Source organism: Acomys russatus, chromosome 12 (assembly GCF_903995435.1).
Source record: "Acomys russatus chromosome 12, mAcoRus1.1, whole genome shotgun sequence".
Classification (NCBI taxonomy): Eukaryota; Metazoa; Chordata; class Mammalia; order Rodentia; family Muridae; genus Acomys; species Acomys russatus.
Genome location: NC_067148.1, coordinates 30,409,304 through 30,430,995, shown reverse-complemented (window position 1 = coordinate 30,430,995; position 21,692 = coordinate 30,409,304). Strand labels below are relative to the sequence as shown.

Below are 21,692 nucleotides of genomic sequence, written 5' to 3'. Positions count from 1 at the left end.
TTTAAACAGCAAGCAAAGATGAGGTATATTCCTCTCTTACTACGTGGACACACACAAAATGTCCTTTCTTCCCACGATATTTGAATGGATTAATACTTGGGTACAGGTATAGTGTGAAAATTAATTGAAAATTCACATTGCTTATCCCTTTTTTACAAAAGAGGCATCTGAAGGAAAAGTAACACGTTACTGCACACACCAGTCACTATACTACTAATTACAACAGTGGTAAATTATTCCCCATCATCATAGAAGAAAGGTTCTTAAGATTACAAAATTAACTCACGAGACATAACTGAGTATTTTATTAAAAAGGACCACAAGAAGAATGCACAATGACTCTTTTCGGAGTGTAAAGGCAACATTCTCTATTTTATGGCATGAAGTGTGACCCTTGACACTCACGTCAAGCATCTGTAAGGCATGTGCAGAACTTTTCCTTCTCCACAAACCACTAGAGTAAATACTAACTCAACAAATACAGACAGCACTGATCAGGTATGTATCAACGCAAAGTAATGGGGTAAAATGCAGGTAAAGTTCATACACCGGGAAATGAAATGGCCCTGGGCCAAGACTGAAAGCTGGCATATGGTGGATAAATGTGAAGAGCATGAGGAGGGATAAGCAATATGGCTGCTGAAAGACAGCCTCTACTAGTACGGAGCTGAAGTCTCACTATCTGAGCATGTGTGATAGGCCCATATATCGGACATATGAAAACGAGCAGTAGAGGGAAGGAATACTACAACTGTGAAAATGTACAATCAAGTGTGTCTGGATCAGTGCAACACCAACAATACTTAAGGTATTTTCAGAATACAGGTTTATAAAATTATGTGTAGTTCTTGACAATATATTCATAACTTCCACCATGTATCACTCCTAACCATTCCTTTAATGCTTTGTATCAAGGAAAATCTCTTAAAATTCAGTGAACTGAACTCCATATGATTACATAGAGATAATATTCTTCATGCCTTAGAAATTCTTCTAAAAATGTTCTTTTCCTGGTTACTGGAGCACATTCTATGATCACTGACCAAACTCTATCCTTTTATTAATTTTCTCTACTGATTTATAACCCAGTATATTAGCAGGTTTTACTACTTAATACCCTCTAGCATGTGCCTGTCCCTACTGCTTGCCCTGTGATTTTACTTTAAGTGTGTGTGAGTGTTGGGGACCAGAGGGCAGATCTTACATCAATCAGGCCTGGAGACAAGTGCCTTTACCCAGTGTCTTTAGCCATTTCATTGGACCATTGTTTCCTGTCCTTTTGTTTGGTTGGGTTTTGCTTTTTGAGACAAGGTCTCACTATGTAGCTTTGGCTGGCCTTGAAGATCGACCTGCCTCTGCTTCCTAAACGCTAGGGTTAAAAGCGTGAGTACATGCCTGGCTTATTCTCTCTCTGATTTAAGCCACAATTTGGAAAATACATTTCATCTAAAAATTTTAAAGACAAAATTAAGGATTTTACATTTCAAACCTTCAGAGAAAATCTGAGTGTTCCTAAGTTACCAAGTTTTGCTACCTCATAGCTAATTTTAAAAACTGAAAAATGCATACTACTGAAACATACTGACTAATAAACTGTATGAATGAATAACACGTGTGTTTATAAGATGTACATATTATAAAATCAAAAATCATTTATGTCATTTACATACAAAGAGTATGTGTATAGACATATTGAGGATGTGATAACCATTGCTTTGTAATCAGTTTGAAAAATATTCATTTACTCAATAAGATGGCTTTTCCTTCTCTTTCAGGAACTATGGAACCAATGGCACAAAGATAGTTGCTATCTTGTCAGAACTCAATGAGAGAAGCACACTGGAGGAATTTCAGTCTTGTGAAACTTTGCAGGGCTTGAAAGGGACACAGAGGCAGAAGAAGAATACTCCATGCACAGGGAAAGATGTGAGGGCACTGTGTGACGGTTTAAGAAATCATCAATACTGACGAGGAGGAAAGGAGAGAGGAAACGGAAGGAAGAGGAGTGGGGAGGCAGAGCACACCTGTACCACAGGAAACGGGGGTCTGGGAAGCAGGAGCTATGCCTGGCTATGAAAGCACAAAGGGACAGTGCTAAAGGGTAGATGGTTCTCCTACAGCAACAAGACCCTGCCCAGTTCTCTAGATGGCTTGAGTAGGAGGGATGGTATGCTAGCACATGACAGCCAGGTTATAGAGGAACACTGCCCAAATGGAAGTTCTGGCTCTAGGACCAGTTGTGTGACCTTTGACAGAGACTACTTCAACCTCTTGTGCCTGTTTCCTCACCTGTAAAATTGGGCTTGTAGAACTTATTTTCTAAGACTATTAGGAAGACGAAATCAATTAATACATTGAAAGTCCTTAAGACACTGCTTAGCAGATAGTACCAGCTCAGTGACTGCTAACATTGCTGGATCTGCACTGCTGAGAGACAGATACCGAATAGAAATAAGAAAACATGGTAAACCACATTATACCTGGAGTATTATAATTTCTCCCATTTAATTATACTATTTCACACATATTTTTGTAATAATAGTTTGGCTGGTTAATAAGACAAAATATACCAAAACATGATTTTTAAAAAAATATTAAAATAGGAAAATTTCATTTTCCTACATGGTACAATCTGAACATAAAGAATATGAGACAGGGGACTTAAAAACTCTTCTCTTAGCCAGTACTGACTGATTAAAGAGGTGCACTTCACTTACTGAAGGGCTAAGCTAAGGTGTTTAATGCTTCAGCTATACCCATAAGGCAGTGTTCAGATAACAATAAAGTCCTTTAATGTCCCGTCCCATGTAGGAGTAACATGGCAGACACCTACCTACAGCTGTGCCCTGAATCAGCTGTAGCAACAGGATAGAGTAAGGAGAGACGAGCAAACAAAAATGTTTGTCTGCACGTGTGGACCACCCAACATTTAAAACCATAAGCATTTCTAGTAAGCTAACCCTAAAGGGCACAGCAGCACATCAAAAGGGTCAGTGAATGGAATCCTGCGTGGACAGCTATAAAACCGCAATCACAAAGACTTAATTTTTCATGTCACTTTGCTTGCTCTGAGCAGGTAAATCCATGATCTTTCAAAAGAGCAACATGTTTTTTAACACCATAAAATAGTTATCTTTGCTGTAGATGATTTGTTTTTTAAGAAATTTACTAGGACAGGAAAACAATTAATAGGTCCAATGATCCACATAATATTTTTCTACTTGAAAATTCAATGTCCATCCAAGGAAAAGTTCTTAACAGCAGACCAACCACCAGTTCCCTATGTGACAGTGACACAAACATTCCCTTTAATGCGGAAAGGTCTAGCAGACAGAGCTTAACTACACCGAGTCATGGGTGTCACTTTGCTAGGTCAGGCCACTTATTACCAGCTGGCCCCTGACCTCTGAGAGAGCACTGTGAAGGCAGCCCCATCCCCTGCCTCGTGCCCACTCCTTGTGTATTGAAGAGTCCTCACAGTGCTGTGAAGAATCATGGTGTACAAACCACAAGACAGGCTCTGTGTTTTGCCTCATTAATCCTCACTATGCTCTCAAGAAATAGGAAAGCAGCAGGCAGCACCATGTTTTATAGGTGAGGACACCAAAGCACAGAAATTAACCTGCCTGCGGCTATAAAGTCAATAATGGAGTCACAAATAAAAGCTGGGTTCCCTAACACGACCAGTGCTCCATTCATTAAAGCAGTCACGGCTGATTTAAGAACCTGAGGATGGAAACTACTCGGCTTCACCTGACCCAAGCAACCAGTTGCTCTATCAAACGGCTTGCTACACCCACAGGAGGGGCATATCTGTAAGGTCTTCCCGTAGCTATATATTACCTCTGTGAGCATCCTGTATACAAATATACACAGAGATCAGAAAAGACCATGCATACACACACACAGAGACACATGTGTGTTGTTTGTTTGTTTGTTTGTTTATTTATTTTCCCCAAAGTCTGACCCAACTACCTTACAACTTGTGATGGGAAACTAAGAAGGGCTGACAAACTTACTGAAGCTAAAAGCACCAGGGTATATTACATTCTTCATTAGCAATTTGATTTTCAATTGTGCTGAGTGGCTACCCATGAAGATTTCTAAGGCAGAAGACGTGCACGCTGTGGTTCTTACGTCTCTCCCTACCAAGGCTAAGGCTTTTGTTGTGCTCATCTAAAGCCTGCAGAAGCAATGAGGGCACAGAGAAGCAATTCTTGCATTTTCATTTCAACTACCTAATTAACTGAAAAGAGTAAAGTAACATATAGGGAGACAGGAGCCAAGTTACAGATTAAAGATATAAAATCTGCATACGGCATTTGCTTGCGATCCTCTTGACAATAGCGATTTTAAGATGCAACCGCCAGCATTCGCTAATGCTCCTCTGTGCCCTGACACTGCAAAACAATTTGCTCAGAGCCTCATTTGAATAATGTGAAAAATCTGGGAGATAATTCAACTGCATTTGCCCAGTATCTGAATTCTTACACACTTTAACTTTTGTTGGAATAATATGCAGAAAGCACTAACAGGATATTTAAAATGAGTCTGAAATACTAAGTACTACAAGAAATTAAATATCTAATTTTTATTAAGTATAAAAAAATTAAACATGTAATTTTTATTAGGTATGACTCAATCTACAGAATATAACCACTAGGTGAATTTATCTATGAAATCCAAGTTTCTAAATGGATTCGAAATTGTTTCTGAAGAGAATAAAATCCCCTTCAAATGTTTGAGTTTTGAGGAAGAGAACCTGAGCGTAGATTCGAACACACAGCCTGATCATTATATCTAACTTTAGCTGTGGAAGACAAGAGACCGAAATGCCAGCTTGGATGGTTACTGCTTCAGCACATTCCTTCATTCAGGAGCACAAATCCATTTAGAAAACTTTAGCTCATACTTACACAGCATTCCTGGAGGCACCATAGGACAGTAGCACCTTGACTATATCCAGGTGGCCGTTCTTGGCCGCATCGTGGAGCGGCGAGTCGTTCTGATAGCCAGTGGTGTTCACCAAAGCACTGTGCTGCAGCAGCAACTCTACTATCTTCAGGTGCCCATGGCTGCAGGCTTCATGCTGGTCAAAAGTAAGTTTTAAGGGGAGGGGAGAGGATGGAAGAAAACAATGTATTAATAAATACACATTAGAAAAATTAATGGGAACTTTGTCAAAACTTATTCTTACATAACTACTGTCTAGCTGTTGACAGAGGCAAAGCCACTTATAGTAATTTTCATGGTAAAATATGCAATGATGAAAACGCATGTGTTCATGGGAAAGGACAGCCTTGCATCACATGCTTTTCTTTAAAAAAAAAAAATGTGCTTTAGGGTAACCACAGCTCCTAAATGTTTTACAACATTAGAAAAACTCCTAATGTATGTATACCAACCAGATCACACACAGATCTGGAGTTCGCCAAGTCTGAAGAGAGTTCAGCGCTTTGGGCCAAACATGAAACTGTAAACCACTGTTTACACATAACCACCCAGCAGAGTGACATCCTAGGAAATAGACACTGCTGGGTATCTGGTGTCAGTTACGACAGAAGCAATAAGGCTGTGTGAGGCAGTCTTCCCAATAGACTGAATTCAGGCTAAGCCCTCTTGGCTTATAAATTTAGCAAGAAGGCATTGTACATGCACTACATATTTATTTTAACATATATAAATACTTATATATTATACCTTTAAGCCATTTTTGCACCTAGCCTAATGAGTCTCATTTCTGTGCTGAAATTCTAGTCTACAAGATAAAAGCCTATCTTTGCGGACATTTTTGGGCTGCATTCTAACCCAATGCTTACTGTCTTCATTAACACATGATAAAATTGTCTCCAAGTGTGTTTTCCATTCTTTTTCCAGCATATTCTTCACATTGCAATCAATACTAACAGTAGTGAACAGACTTTTTTTTTCAAGTATTTAAGATAAAGTCTTCTACGGCCATGGCTTCTACTTGTAAAAGGACAGAAGAAGAGGCATGATCAGGCACTCCCTGGCCATCACACCACATCCTTCCGACGCCTCTGTCCCAGGAAACCACAATCTACCTGGTTCCAATGGCATGCAATGCTGTGCAGCCTCACTGGCACATGAGCCTCCAACCATGCAGTGAAACTGGACTCCTATATCTCAAAGTACTCAAAGGTAACCAATTACTTTCCTGTCACAATGGAAAAGCTAGATGAAAAATAACTTGCTTTTCATACTTGGTCAAAAACATAAATTCTTCAGACTAGAAGAGAGTGTAGGTGGCAGAGCATGATATATGAACAACCACAAAACCATAAACTAGAATCATAAGCATAAAACATACACACACATAGACACACACACACAGACCCCCCCCAAACACACACACACACACACACACACACACACACACACACAGACCCACAACACTGCAGAGATATACACAAAGGAAATCTACCAACGGTGTCCATCCAGCATGGTCTTTAACATTTGGGTCGCTTCCATTTTTCAAGAGGTATTCAACAGAAGATATATCACCCTGGTAGAATAACAAAAAAAATTTAAGGACATTAAAATATATCATGAATGAAATAGGCTAGCGAGGCTTTGTTTAAAAGATTCTGCCTTCTTTGAGTCAAACAAACCTCCCCTTACAGCCTGACTTCTGCTCGTGAGCCAAGAAATATGATCTGTCTCTCAACCATGAGATGCCAAGTCATCTTGTCTGCGCTTGAGTGTAACTAGCTATCCATATTGAAAATGCAGTTCAAGATACAAAGCGAAGCCAGAGACCATCCTAAAATGCAAGTCATCATTTCATTTGCAAAAACGTCATTTTTTGCAACATTTTTTGAACATATACAAAAATAATTTCTGAACATTAAAATAAACAAAGCTATTTACAGCCAATAAGCTAGTCAAGAAAACCAATGTTAAAACTCTTAAAAAAAAAAAAAAAAAGTACTGCTTTATCGGCAGTTACTCTAGTCACTAATTTAGTTTATATTTACTTTATTTGCACCAAAGGTATCTTCATGGCAGAAGCAATTGCTGTTTAAAATGCCAGGAAAGGAATTGAGAGAACCAGTCAAACAACACACAAAATCAGCATTTAATTTTTATCCTCTGCTTTGAAACTAAAACTATTAGCCATTATCAACTAAGTGAATGCAGCTCCCATCAAACCCACACACATCCCTTTCACAGGCTGAAGAGTTTTCCATCTTTCTCTAGTGATCCGTGAAGGAATTTCTCAACAGTGGCTCACTGGCACAGGGGGTAGAAGGAAGAGAAAAGATAAGAATGTGGTCACTCAGTCTAGGCTCCACAGAGAAACCCGTCTCGAAATACCAAAAAAGAAAAAGAATGCAGTCACTTTATTGTAGTATCAGAGCCCGTTTTCAAAGGAGGTGAGCAAGATGTTGAGAACAAGTGAGCTAAGATGGGGTGAAGGACCGGGAGGCAAGAGTCGGTCTCCCTTCAAGTTAAGACACTTTCAGTTATTAAAGGACATGAAAATTAAGCCTCCTTCCAACTCTAAGCCTTCTGTGCCTTATATATCTCTGTCTAACTTAAGCCTAACATAGGTGAGTAGGTTGCAGGAAGACGGAAGATGGTTTGGTCAGTAAGGGTCCCCTTGTTGCTAGCCTTTGACAACAGTGACTCTTGGCAATGGGGTTAAGGCTGAGATTCAGGCCTGCATCGTCTCTCTTCTCCACACTCCGTGCATGCTACTCAGCATGCCCTCCACCACCTTGTTAGCACCTAACCTTCCTTCCGCTCCCTTTCCTCAGAAACACAATCTCTGAACTACATAAGACTGGAGTCTCACTACCACATGCATCCTGCCCAACGTGTGTGGAAGGATCTGGTTGGCATCTATCTGCTACACTTGATTACCTATTTAATTAAAGTATTGGTTAACGCTTAAAGGCCTTTTAAAAAAATCTCTAGCTATAAAAGATATCATCTCTCTTTAGAAGCGCTTGAAAGCTTTAGGAAAAGAGATAACATTTTTACAATCGGATAAAATTTGTAAAACTCTCTTAAAATTATTATCAGTCATGGCAAGCAACACAAAACCAACTCTTTAGAGTAACTAAAGAAAAAAATGGCATAAATTCATGGCAAAAAAAAAAAAAAAGGCAAAACATGAGACCTTGCCTACTGGAAAATGCTGGGTAAATAAAACCTTACATGCAAGTAAAACTATAAATATGTTGAATTCAGCTAGTCTCATGAAATCCTTTTTGAGGAAGATAGCAATCTCTTAACCCCAGCCCCAATACACTTTTACTTTTTCACTGAAACATGAAAACATTCAGAATCTTCTAGCTTTCTTCTAGCTTCTACCAATGATATGGATATCATTGGTATATGCATCCTACTATGGAATACTTACTGGAGCTTCTCATTCCTATCCAACTGAAAATCAGACCATTTGCTTCTCAGAAATTACCTCTACTGAGATAATAGTGTAGAAGTGATTTAAGTGTGTGATTAAAGGCGTGCACCACCACTGCTCAGACCTAAGTTTTGTGTTTTAGAAAAACAATGTTTTTTGAGGCAGGATCTTATGTATTCCAGACTACCCTTGAACTCCCTGTACTGCCAAGGATGATCCTGAACTCCTGCCCCTCCTTGCATACGCAGTGCTGGGAATCCAGCAACTAGAGCCACCACACCTAGTTTCTAGCAATGCTGAAAGTCTAAGCCCTGCATACCTGACCAACTGATCTACATCTTCAGCCCCTAAAATTTGCTTTTCCTTTTTAAAAATAATTTACTTTTATTTTATGTGCATTGGTGTTTTGCCTGCATGTACATCTGTATGAAGGTGTTGGATCCCCTGGAACCTGAGTTACAGACAGTTGGGAGCTGCCACGTGGGTGCTGGAAACTGAACCTGCGTCCTCTGGGAAAGCAGCCAGTACTCTTAACCACTATTAACCACAAGCCGTCTCCCCAGCCCCTAAAATTTGCTTTTCTATTTCCATATTTGGGGCTCCTTCTCAAATAGAGAATATCTTCAGATGGTAGCTTAAAGTCTTTTTTTAATCCGTGTGCAACATATTAAATATTCTAAATTAACCAAATGACTAAATTATAAGAAAGCATTAAATGCATTTTAACTAAAATACTGAATATTTTGGAAATGGTTATACAACCAAAAACAATGCAAAACTCACTGCAATCCCCACCAAAATTACAATGAACTAGAACTAGAGAGGCTGGAGAAGTTCATGTGTTAAGAGTGCCTACTGCTCTTGCGGAGAACATAGGTTTGGCTCCCAAGACCCACATCAGGAACCTGCTTCATGTTCAGGAAGAAGCTACTGCCTGTAGCTTCACCTCTGGGTGATCTGATGCCCTCTTCTGGGCACCTGCACTCAAATGCATTACCACCCTATACTGAGGGGGGGAGGGGAGGAGGGAAGAGAGAGGGAGAGAGAGAGACAGCACCAAAAATAATTAACTAAACATACACCTAGTGCTGACACAAAAACAGACACACAGAACCTAGAGAATAGGTTAAGCGCCCACCACACAGCTGCAGGCACCTGAATTGTGACCAAGACACCAGAATACACAGAAATGACAGCCCTTCAGTTAAGTGGTGCTTGAAAAACTTGATGTCCACACGTAAGGCAAGCTAGATTCCCAATCTCTCACCTTATACAAAAGTCAAGTCAAAACAGATCAAAGGCATAGAACCTCACAGAAGAAAAAAACAGGGAAAACACTTCACAAAACAGGAACAGGTAAGAAGGTTCTGAAAAAGACTACAGTGAAAATAATGCCAGGAATTGACAGACGAAATGGCATGAAACCAAAGAACATCTGCAAAGAAGAATCAAATGAAGATACAGCATACAGAAGGGAATAAAATCTTTGCTAACATCTGAGAGGATTAATATCTACAACATATAAAGAACTCCAGAGAGGGAGAGAGAAAGGAAGGAAGGAAGGAAGGAAGGAAGGAAGGAAGGAAGGAAGGAAGGAAGGAAGAAAATTAAGCGGAACTTGGAGAGACATGGCTCAGCAGTTAGGAGTAATGGCTCATCTTCCAGCGGATCCAGACTCAGTTGCTAGCATCCACACGGGGCTCACAGCCATCTCTAACTCCAACTCCAAGGGATTCAACAGCATCCTTCTGGTCTGTGAGCACTACACATAGACATCCATACAGGAAGCACCCATACACATAAAATAAAAATAAACAGATGTTTAAAAAAAGAAATCAATAATCCCAATAAATGAGCTAATAATAGAGAACACAAAAGATGAAGCACAAATGACCAATAAACAAAAACACTAGCCATCAGTGTTTAATTCAAACTTAAAAATTAAAATTCCATGCCATCCTAGTTAGGAAACAAGTAAAAAAAATGCTGATAAGGATGCAAAGAAAGGGAACCCTTACATACTGCTGCTGGGAGTGTAAGTTAGTCCAGTGATGGAAATCAGTTACTGTCCTCAAACAAAAACTAGGCCTGTAAGATGAGTTAAAGGTGGTTAAAGTTGTCTGCCACCAAGCCCTGACTTGGGTTTAACACCAGGAAACAACATGATGAAGGAGAGAATAAACTCTTTAAAGTCCTCTGATCCCCACACACTTGCCCACCCACCTACTCACACAAATAAATAAACATAAAAGCAAGAGAAAGAAAAACAAAGTAAACAAGATTAACCATTGTGGTGGTTTGAAAGAAAAAGTCCATATAAGATCATATAGTTGAATGTTTGGTCCCTAGTACAAATGTTTTGGGAGGGATTAGAAGGTGTGACTTGTTAGACTAGGTGTTGTCACCAGGAGGGGGCTTTGAGGTTTAAAAGCCCACGTCAAACCCAGTTCCCCAGCGCCACCCACCCTCCTCCCTGTCTCCAACTTTCGAGTTAAGACTTAAGCTCTCAGTTACTTCTTCAGTGGCATGCCTGCCTGTCTGCTGTCATACCGCCCACAACCACCACCATGATGGCTATAGATTTAATCTCTAAAACTGTAAACAAGGCCCAAATTAAATGTTTTCTTTCGTAGTTTGCCTTTGTTAGAGTGTCTCCTCACGGCAACAAAACAGTAAATAAAACAGCCATGTAAATACACTCCGAGGTATTTACCCAAAGAACTGGAGGTCATCACACTTCAGACACTTTGACACACTGATGTTTGTTACAGTACTACTCACAATTAGCTAAGTTATGCAACCAATCTCTGTATCTGTTAATACAGAAATGGGTAAATAAAATGCACATATGTACAATGGAATTTTATTCAGCCATATGATGAATGAAACTATGTCACATATAGGAAAATGTGATGCAACTAGAGATAATCACATTAAAGGAAATAGTCTCAAATATCACATTTTCTCTCATTTGTGGATCCTAGATTTATATGGATTTTATAAGCATATATAAATGTAAAAGTATCTTTTATTTGCCAGATGTAATTATCATCTCTGAGCTTACAGATCAATAGGCTCACTTGTTCTAGCTCTTTCTGAATTCTGGCTGGCTGGTTAAACACAGCTGTTCTGGCTCAAACTCCTCTCCAAGCTGACAGATTCAATCTGGCTTCTTTTGGCTTCTGAATGAATTGTTCTGCTTAAAAACACTGCCTCTGAACTCAGTGAACTAAACCGCACTGGCTACACTATCTCAACTGAACTCAATCATACTCAAGTGAACTGCACCAAACTGCCTGTACTGTATTTCTTCTCTACTCTCTACTGTACCCTACTCTCTGTCTCAAATCTACTGCATTCTCCTAAGTAGCTCCTCTTTCCTGTCTATTCTTGGAAGAGTTGGGTGTATCCTATCTCTGTCAAGTCTTTCTCTGATTCATCACTTTTTCTGACCCTCAATTAGATATCACTTTCAAACATGGATGCTTCCTTCTACAAACTAACTTTACCTTCATTGTTTGGGATTAAAGGTGTGTCACTACAGCCGGATCACACAGACCTAGAAGATCTTTGGATGTGATCCCCTGAAAGAGCAGCCACATTGCTGCATAAAAATTCCTCTACATAAAGCCGAACATAGTGATGCACACCTTTACTCCCAGCTCTCAGAGAGGCAGAGGCAGGCAGATCTCTGTGAGTTCAGGGCAACCTGGTGACTCAACCAAGATGAGTCTAGGACAGCCAAGGCTACATAAAGAAATCCTCTCAACACTCCCCTAAAATTCCTCTACATATAAAGCCATGTATGAATATGACATGGAAGTGGAAGCAAAAGTGCCTAGAGGAATAGAGAAGACTACTGGTAAGTGGCAAGGAGAAAGGGGGAAGGTAAGAATGGCCTGTGAGGCTTTATTGTCAATTTGACACAATCTGGAGTCACCGGAGAAGAGGGAAGCTCAGCTGAAGAATAGCCTCAAACTAGCCTGAAGGGAGTTGTTTTGACTGATGACTGAGGTGGGAGGGCCCAGCTTAACAGGGAGGGAGCAAACCACAGGCTTGAGCTATGTGAGAAATTAGTTCACATGAGTCAGGAAACAAGTGAGCCAGTAAGCACCACTCTTCCATAATTTCTGCCTGAGTTCCTGCCTGGTCCTCAACCATGGACAGTGGCCTAGGGGTTAAGAAATAAACTCTTTCCTCCTCTAAGCTGCTTTTGGTCTTGGTATCCACAGCAATAAGACAGAAACTAGAGCATGGAGAGATAGCTGAAGTACGTTAGATGCTATATGAAATGTTTATTATGAAACTCAATACTATGTATAATGAATATATGAAGAAAAAACGTCTGCCCAATTAGAACTTTACAATACTTGCCTCAAATCCCTAAGGTATAAATCCCTAAAGTATAAACTCCATACCTGCTTTACAAGTTATCACGATTTAGTAACTTTTGTTCTATACTCAAGCTCCAAATGAATTCAGGAAAGTCTACCAAGACACAAATTTGAATTCCTATTAAATGGCCCTGAACACTATATAGATGAATTGCCAGAACCATACACCTACCTTACCTTCAACATGAAAGCGTCCACAAGTGTTCACACACACATTCACACGCAAAATTCTTCCACTTTAATTCATTAACAAACAAAACTCAAGCAAACAAGCAAAACAGAACAACCTAAGAAGCCCAGAAGACACTAGACACACAAGTGAGAAGCAGAAGTCACATGTCAAAGCCTAACAGGAAATGAGTGGCAGCCACAGAGATGCACGCAGACTGTTTCCTAGACTTCTTGCTTTGCTTTCATGGCACCTCAACAGTCCACCCCTAAAACATATCGCTGATTAGCAAACTGTTGGCTTTTTAGACCCAAGCTGCTTTCTCCTCCCTAATCCTTAAAGGTTTGTCTTATTTTCATCTGCCTACTTCATGTAAATTTAATGTCATGCACATAAATAAAATTATGATAATCAGGAAGGGTCCACAGTAACTGAGTAAGTTTGCACCGATATAAAGTTTGCAGGAAATAAATTAACTTCTGCTTCTTGTTGCTTTAAATTACTTTCTTCTCTAAAGGAATTTTTTTTAGTAGAAGCACTCTTTCATTCCTTACAACTTAAAAGAATAATTGAGATTTCCTTAAAGCCCTGCAAAAAAAAAAAAAAAAAAAAAGGAAAAGGAAAAAAAAGTCATCTAAGGAAACTATTTATGGAGACTTGTAAGAAATTCTAAATGCTTTTGGCATTTTCAAGTAATACTTTAAAGGCCCCCAAATAAAGGCGTGTATGTCCAAGTGAAGTTGTATATCTACAACTTTGTAGTAAAAAGACTCTTATATGGTCTCACATACTGTGAATGCGTGCATATTCCAGCAACATAAAGTAAAGTTGCAAAAGCATACAAACAAAATTCTTTTTCCCTATTAGAAGACTGGCTCTTCAAAAACACCACTAAAAAAAAAAAAAATCTATAGGACATTACAATTAAGTACAATAAAACTTAATTAACCATTATAGCTAAGCTTTTCCACTGAAACTGGTTGACCAGATAGTAACTTTGCCTGACTCAGCAATTAGATGTTGCAGTGGTTTTGAATAGACGCGGCCTCCGTAGACTCGTGTGTTTGAATGTGGGTGGGCTTTGAAGTCTCCTATGCTCAGGCTATTCTCAGAAAGACACAGCTCTGCTGCCTACAGATCAAGATGTAGAACTCTAGGCTCCTCCAGCACCACCATGTCTCCCTGCATGCTGCCTTGCTTCCCACCACGATGATAACAGACTAAAGCTCTGAAACTGTAAGTCAGCCCCAATTAAATGTTTTCCTTTACAATAGCTGCCTTGGTCATAGTGTCTCTTCATAGCAATAGAACCAAAAGAAACTAAGACAAAACTCCAAACTAAGACATGTCAATTTTAAAAGAGAAAATAAAACAACCTTTGGGAATGGAGTTCGGCAATATAGTAAACAGTTCTCTGGCTTCTCTGAATTTACAGTGTAAGTAGTTTGATAAGTAAATAATCCTGAAAACTCATTTCTACAAAACGTTACTAGTCTTACAAAGGCAGAGCTGGTGACCAACTGAAAGAGCTAGATGCTGACGCTGAAGGAAGACAGTAACTCCATTTTGTGCTTGGTCTCCATTATAGGACCAGGCCTGACCCTGAAAAGTCATCAGTTGTAGGGAAAAAAAAAAAAAAAAATCCATCTGAAGGACAGCCAACCAGAAAAAAAGGGAAGGTAGGAAGTAACCGCAAAAGAGTGGAGACTCTTATCCCAAATCTGGCCATACGTGCTTGGTACCCTTGCATGGTTTGGTATTTCACCTCGTGGGTAACCATTCATAACACAAGAATGCAGTCTGCCGGCCATCTGGGCTGAGCCAATCAAAAACTGACTCATGTACCTACCTTGTTGCCTACCAATTAGGTTTTAGATAACCTAACTCTTGCTGGAATTCCCTTCATTACTCATAAAAAGGCCTTGAGTTGACACCCAGGGTCCAAGGTCATCAATTTGTAATGTGGAGGACCCCTGGATGCAGAACTCTTTTGAGAAATAAAAACACTCTTACAGATTGCAAGTCATGATGCTAGCATGAAGGAAACAAAAGACCATGACTTCACACACAGTCTAACAGGACTGCCAGGGAGTATGAGCGGCTAAGCCACACGCTGAAGCACAGCCTCTCAGTGACTGTCTCTTTCTACTCAGAATTAGAATTCATTAGCTTCTCAGCACCCTGTCTTCAAGTTGCCACATTAGTATCTAGTAGGGCTGCATTACATCATGAAATGCCAGACTCTTCCACTACTGACGGCTGAAGTACAAGCAGGCACTTCTGTATTGCTTGCTTATGCAACACTGACTGAACACCTTCCAGAAACAACTTATAGGGAAGAAAGTTTTATTCTGCTCATGGGGCTTTGGTCCACTGAGGCACAGAGAGACACTGTGGAACAAATCCATGATGGCAAGTAGGAGGCAGAGAGGAGCAAAAATAACAGGAAAAAAAAAAAAAAAAAAAAAAAGACTAGTGGAAGATATGCCTATAAGGACACATTCTCAATGACCCGCTTCCTCTAAAGGTTGAATTACTCAATAGACTGACCACTCTTTAGGTCAGAGCCCTTACTATCTGTCTCACAGACAGATGGGGTGTGCTTAACTAATATCATAGGCATTTCTAAAACAGAAGCTGGTACCCAGGACTAGGGTATTGCTGTGACAGACCTGACCATGTTGTTTGGAGGAATATGGAAGACTTTGGGACTTTGGACCAGAAATTGGTTGAATGCGTTAAGCAGTGCTTAATGGACCAACTCAGTACAGGCATAAACATTGGGCTGAGGGTGAGGTGAAATGTGAGGGCCCAGGGTAAAAGATTTCAGAGGGGAAGGCTGGCTGGCCACACTGTTGTGATATATTGGCAAAGAACGTGGCTGCTTTTTGCCCTTGTGCTAAAAATTTGCCAGGGGCTAAACTGAAGAGTTTTGGATTAATGGCCCAGGCAGAGGAGGAGATTTAAGATAGCCTTGTACTGACTCCTTGTGTGGTTATTAGTGGTCACTGTTATACAGATCTACAGCGAAGAGGAGAAAATGAAACAACGAGAAATAGAAAACATACAGTTTGAAAAGGAAAGAGCATCAGGAAATGTAATGTTGTAGCCCAAGTCTGGTGCTCAACAAGATAAAAAGTGTTTGTAAAAGCTTGATGCTAAATGGAAGAAAGAAGTTGTGACTTCAGGGCAAGACATCATCCAGCTTAACCCTGCAGCCTGTCAAAGGAATAACCCTGGGGGTCTCCTCAGCCTAGAAACCATTGACAAAGACGATGCAACTGTAAGTCATCAAGAGATTACATGTTGGTCTAAGAGAGTGACAGAACTTGACAGCTATGGCTACATGGTCCTAGCTCTAGGGTCAAGGGGTTAGGGTTGTGGAATCTTCCTCCTCTGTTAGGGAGAGCCTTCGAGGCTAGCCATGAGCAGGCTCTGCCTGCATGCCATCCTAGAGGCCATTGCATGACCCTATAAAGGTAAAGTTAGATTGTGTTGAAGACCCCAAGATTTGGGAGGTGTAAGGATATAGCTGTCAAGGAGAGCTAGAGATTGGGTGTGGAGCCAGGCCAGGAGAGTTACAGTCAACAAAGCTGGAAGGAGTAGATCTGAAGAGTGCCTTGCCGTCAGGCATGGAGATGCAGAACGTGGGGTCTGGCCTGCTGGGATTCAGTGTTGCTTTGGTGCAGTATTTCCTCACTGTGCCCCCTTTCCTCTCTCTTGAAATGATAATACATATTCTGTGCCACCGTATGTTAGAAGTATGTGACCTAGTTTTTAAAGTTGATTTTACAGGGGATTACAGTTCATAGATTGCCTCAAGTCTCAGAAAAGACTCAGGACTTTTAAACGGTAAGTGTTGAGACTGAAAGACTATGGAGAGGTTGGAAGTTCGATTAAATAAACTTTACATTATGATGTGGCTACAAGCCTATGGGCGTCAGGGGGTGAAATGTGTAGTGGTTGAATTAAAATTACCCCCACTGCTCATATTCTCTCTGTCTGTCTCTGTCTCTCTGTCTGTCTCTGTCTGTCTGTCTCTCTGTCTGTCTCTGTCTGTCTGTCTGTCTGTCTGTCTGTCTCTCTCTCTCTCTCAACCTACTGCTCTGGCACCATGCGTGTCTGCGTCCTGCCATGATGATTTTACACTAACCTCTGAAACTGTAAGAAAGCCCCCAAATAAATGCTTTCTTTTCTAAGAATTGCCTTGCTCTTGGCATCTCTTTACAGCAAAGAACAGTGAGTAAGAGAGAACTTGGTACCAGAAGTGGGGTGATGAGGGGTGTTGTTTGTTGTGTGCCCTGGCTAGCCTTTAACTAGCTACATAGTCCAAGTTGTCCTTGAATTCACAGTCATACTCCTGCCTCAGCTTCCTGTACGCTAAAGTTGCAGGTGTGAGCCACTGGACCCAGCTCCAAGAAGTCTGACAGCCAAGATTAACCAGCACAAGTACTTGCACTTGGCCACTGCGAATCCACCTATGTGCTGTAGGGAAAGTAACAAGCACAGCTGCATCCTGGGAAAACCTGACTCCTTGACGTGCATGAACGCCTACTTCCTCTTCTTTGCTTTGGTTACCTTAAAGGTCACCAAATCTGAATTCGCTGTGCAAAATAAACTCCTGTCTTCGTGACCTCTGCTCCATTTTATGGTAGCTTTAACACTAGGGCCATGCAAACCTTTTTCTGAAGTAGGTGGACGTTGTAGCTAAACTGAGACTGTAGAATTATAGTGTTTGCCTTCCTCACGTATCTAGATAATTCATTCTTCCTAGAAAAAAGAAAATTAAGGAGAGAATTAAATGAAAACTATTTCTAAATAAAAAACAATGTTGATAAACCCACTGGTATCTTTTTTCCCTCCCAAACCACGTCTGTCAAGTTCAAACACAGAGGCTGAAAGCACAGCTCCTTGGCAACGTGTTTGAGTAAGGCCTGTGTTTGTTTCCCAGAACTGTGAAAAAGCAAACAAAAATCAAACAGGTGGGAGTACGCATTCAGCTCACAATAAAATTTTTAAAGAACACGATTGTTAATTAATGGTTTAAAAAACAATATAAGTCAATGCGTGTTTAAGTGTAGTAAATCAGAATAAGTCAAATAATAACAGTAACAACAGAAGATAATTAGTTTCAAGAAAACAAAACAGGCAACTTTGATTTGGACAAGGTTTTTCAAGTAGATGGCCAATTGAGAAAGCAATTATGAGAACATCAATGAAGAAAAGTCACCAGGCACTATCAGGCCACTATTTTTTCCTATCAGTTCTGGTATGCCTGTTTCCATGGCTAGGACATAGAATATAATCTACAGTTTGTAGGTTCATGTTGAGTTTTATTGGTTTAATTGCTGTCTATAGCTCTAGAGTAATACCTGGCATACAGAGTTTGTAAAGCTGAGAACATTTTCTCCTGTCTTCCCCGCCCCCTTAGAAAGAGTTTATTAAGGCCTGGCCTAGACACTAGGCTCTAAAGATTCTCATGAATAAAAGTAAATTTTTCTTATAGTTGGAATAGCATTCTCTACCAAACTAAGTAAACGCTTGGCTTGTAGTCTGAAAATTCCCAGAAAGCAAGGCATAAAAACTACATCAGCTTATATTCTTACTGCTAGAAAAATGAATATAATTATAACTAGCTATGTCTAGAAAGCATTAACAAATTACAATAGTTTATGTGTGCATATATATTTTATACATATGACAAGGATAACTAAAAAATATTAATTTTCTAAGTCAGGCCTAACAGAAATCAATTGCAACATAACTGGCAGTAACTCCAAAACTTTGAGTTGTTCAAAGAGTCTATTATCCCTAAAGTGGAACTATTGGCATGGTTCCCTCACCACAACCTTTTACGTTCATCTTCTACATTAAAGTCTTCAAGTCACTGGACATGAAGAGAGAATAAGGCCCTCGTTCCCTCTCCTGCTCCTCAGTGACGAGGGGAACAGCTTTGTTCCACAACACACATCTACCAAGACAAGTGCAAAGCAAAAGAGCCTACTGGGCATGGACTGAAACTTGCAATACTGTGGAACTAAACTAAATCTTTACTCTTATTATTTCAAGTATCTGTTACAGTAACAGCAAACTAATATGGTCTCGCTCCAAGAGTTGGCTCAGAGTAGGCGACCTACCTTAATAGAAGCGATATGAAGCAAAGTCTCTCCTCTGTGATTTCTTTTCCCGGCCGTGACACAGGGTGACAGCTTCACTGTGGAGGGGCTTGACGTTATTTGACTGTGACTTGAATTAGTCAGCAGAGGAGGGGGTGTGTCTGATGAAGGGCTAAGGCAGTCATTGGATACATTACTATTTTTCCCGAGTGTGTCATCAACTTGAAGTCGGTCTGAAGGCAGTGAAGAAGAGCCGGCCAACAGCACGTTTTCTGCAAGCACTGTGGGCTTACCCAGAGCTCTGCTGGTGCTCGGAACAGTGCTCCCATCATTCTGAGAAGTAGAGCTGGGAGGCCTGCTGCAGCCTTTATGGTTCCCTTTACGCCCTACTGAACGGAGATCTTTCACACAGGCCTTCTTCTCAGGAGTCTCCTCAGTCTTGCTCACAGTGTCTGGTGATACTGTATGCTCAGCCAATGGTAAAGAGAACCCAACCAAGCTTTCAGAGCATTCTGATTCTACAACAGAGCCACTTGCTAATAAGTCTATCTCACCGTTTACCCATGGACTCTCCATAACTGGGGATTGGCTACAGGAGACAACCCTCTCTGCCTTCAGTTCCTCTTTAGAGACAAATCTACTATCTTTTGTTTCTGGCATTAAATTCCCCACCTGGTTGATCATAGCTATAGATTTCTTCTTCTGCTTTTTTGCAGAAGTTCTGGAAGCTGTTTTTGCTCTCTTAGAAACAACTTCAGAAGAACTTGGGGAAACAAATTCATACATTGAGTCTTCTTGGGCTTTGTCAGCCTTTGCCATTGGAGGCTGGGTTCGTGCTGACACTTTATTCACAACATATCTAACTCTCTTACTTCGAGGACTGAACCACATTTTTATTGATTTCTTCTTCCTTTCTGCATTGACAAATGAACTTGCCCTAGATGTGTCGTCCTCTGGATCTGACAGGAAAAAAAGGAAAAGAAAGATGCTTTGAGAATGAATTTCTCCATCTTGAGCTACTGAAGAATTCGACTTCTCTTTCTCCTAAGGACTGCTACTTCTATTTCTCTAGTCTTAGCCCACCAATTCTTAAGAGCCTAGAACTGCTTCCTTTGTCTATGCTTTCACCTCTCATCTTACAAACACATCTACCAGGTAAAAAATAAAGCACCGTAGGTAAGGAAGAAGAAATGGAAAATAGGTTTAATAAATAAGTAGTTTTTAACCCTGCAGGAATGTCACCCAGACTGTGCCTTACAATCGCAGTATTTAGACTATAGACTCTGCTCTAAAGCAGCCAGGACTCCTTCCTGGTGAGAACTGAGTGCAATGAGGACAGTAAACAAGGCTGGCTGCAGGAAGAGCAATGTTGTGAAGTGACGGCTGATCTCCCAAGGCCACTGAAAAGCATTTGCTGAGCTACAAATGGTCCGCACAGTGTTACTGAGACAGAATCTTAGGAATCCAAACGATGAGAATGAGGTATCCGTCCACAGAGAGACCAGACATCTAAGTCAACAAGATCTTCTCTGCAGTGATAAGTAGGTTTTAAAACCAGGCCACTTCTGATACAATCTTGAGCCTAGAGAAAGGTCAAAATGAAATGGTAGCAGGGATTACTTCTTAAGAAGGCCTCAGGATTAAAAGACTTAAAGGCTAATCCGCAAGAAGTCTGAAAAGTTGTATTTGGTTTTCATTTATTATTTTAAACGCAGATGATTACATTTTCAACTAAAAATAAGTCAAGTCTTGATTTATCAAGGTTGACAGTACTAATAAAAAGCAGAACTGGGCAGCTAACGGGAAATTAAGGTACGTGAACAATGACAACACAGTCAATGGACTAAAAATCTCAAATCTAAATAAGATACAAATTTCAGTCTTGGCAGCATGCTGCTAACTTATAAAATAGCAAATGGAGACTATACACCTGTGTGATTTACATGCACAGTCATTTTAGTGACGATTGTGCACTAACACCTCTGCTCAGAGATTTTAATCACCTCACTTGGTCTAACTAAGCAAGGATAACCAAAAACAATAACTATAAATTCTGGATTTTATGCAGCATACCCAAGATAAAGCTGAAAAGCAAAACAACTCAGTTGCTAGAACATAAATCATATTATTAACAGCTACAACCGTTTTATGGGTGAATGCTTCTAAGCTTGATAAATTATCATATTCATTTCATGAAGAAAAACATTGGTCCTGCTGCTGCATAACAAATTTCTTAATGATGACATTTGAAAAAAATCTTATTCTCCGAATTTAAATATTTCAGAATATACTGTGAATTTCAAGAAGCAGAGACACATGTGTTACTAAGGAGCTGCTGAGCCAAGTTTTTTTTCTTAAATTTTAATAATAAGCATAGAAAAGAGAAGCAATTAGAAAATGTGATTTTGCAATCATTAATCTACATCAAAGGATTATGATGATGTACATTGTGCTTTCCAAATTAGTCTCTATTGTAAGTAACTGAACAGAAGTTGAGAAATGTGACTAGCTAGTTCCTTATTTTAAAAAAAAAAAAGGCAAAGGCAGGTCTTCTGTATACCATCTGTAGAACATTAACACCTTCACTGCAGAGTAATTATTGTGTAAATGAAGATGTATTT

The 21,692-nt window shown here is 40.0% G+C and overlaps 1 protein-coding gene across 1 annotated transcript in view; it reads right to left on the bottom strand.

Moving 5' to 3' along the window:
- Bard1 (BRCA1 associated RING domain 1) overlaps positions 1-21,692 on the bottom strand; it is a 66,887-nt gene that overhangs the window by 27,332 nt on the left and 17,863 nt on the right. The window contains exons 4-6 of the mRNA XM_051154136.1: positions 19,093-20,030; positions 6,446-6,526; positions 4,917-5,089 (exon numbers count right to left, since the gene is read on the bottom strand). Of these exons, the coding sequence (XP_051010093.1) occupies positions 4,917-5,089; positions 6,446-6,526; positions 19,093-20,030 (1,192 nt within the window). The remainder of the gene's footprint in view (positions 1-4,916; positions 5,090-6,445; positions 6,527-19,092; positions 20,031-21,692) is intronic.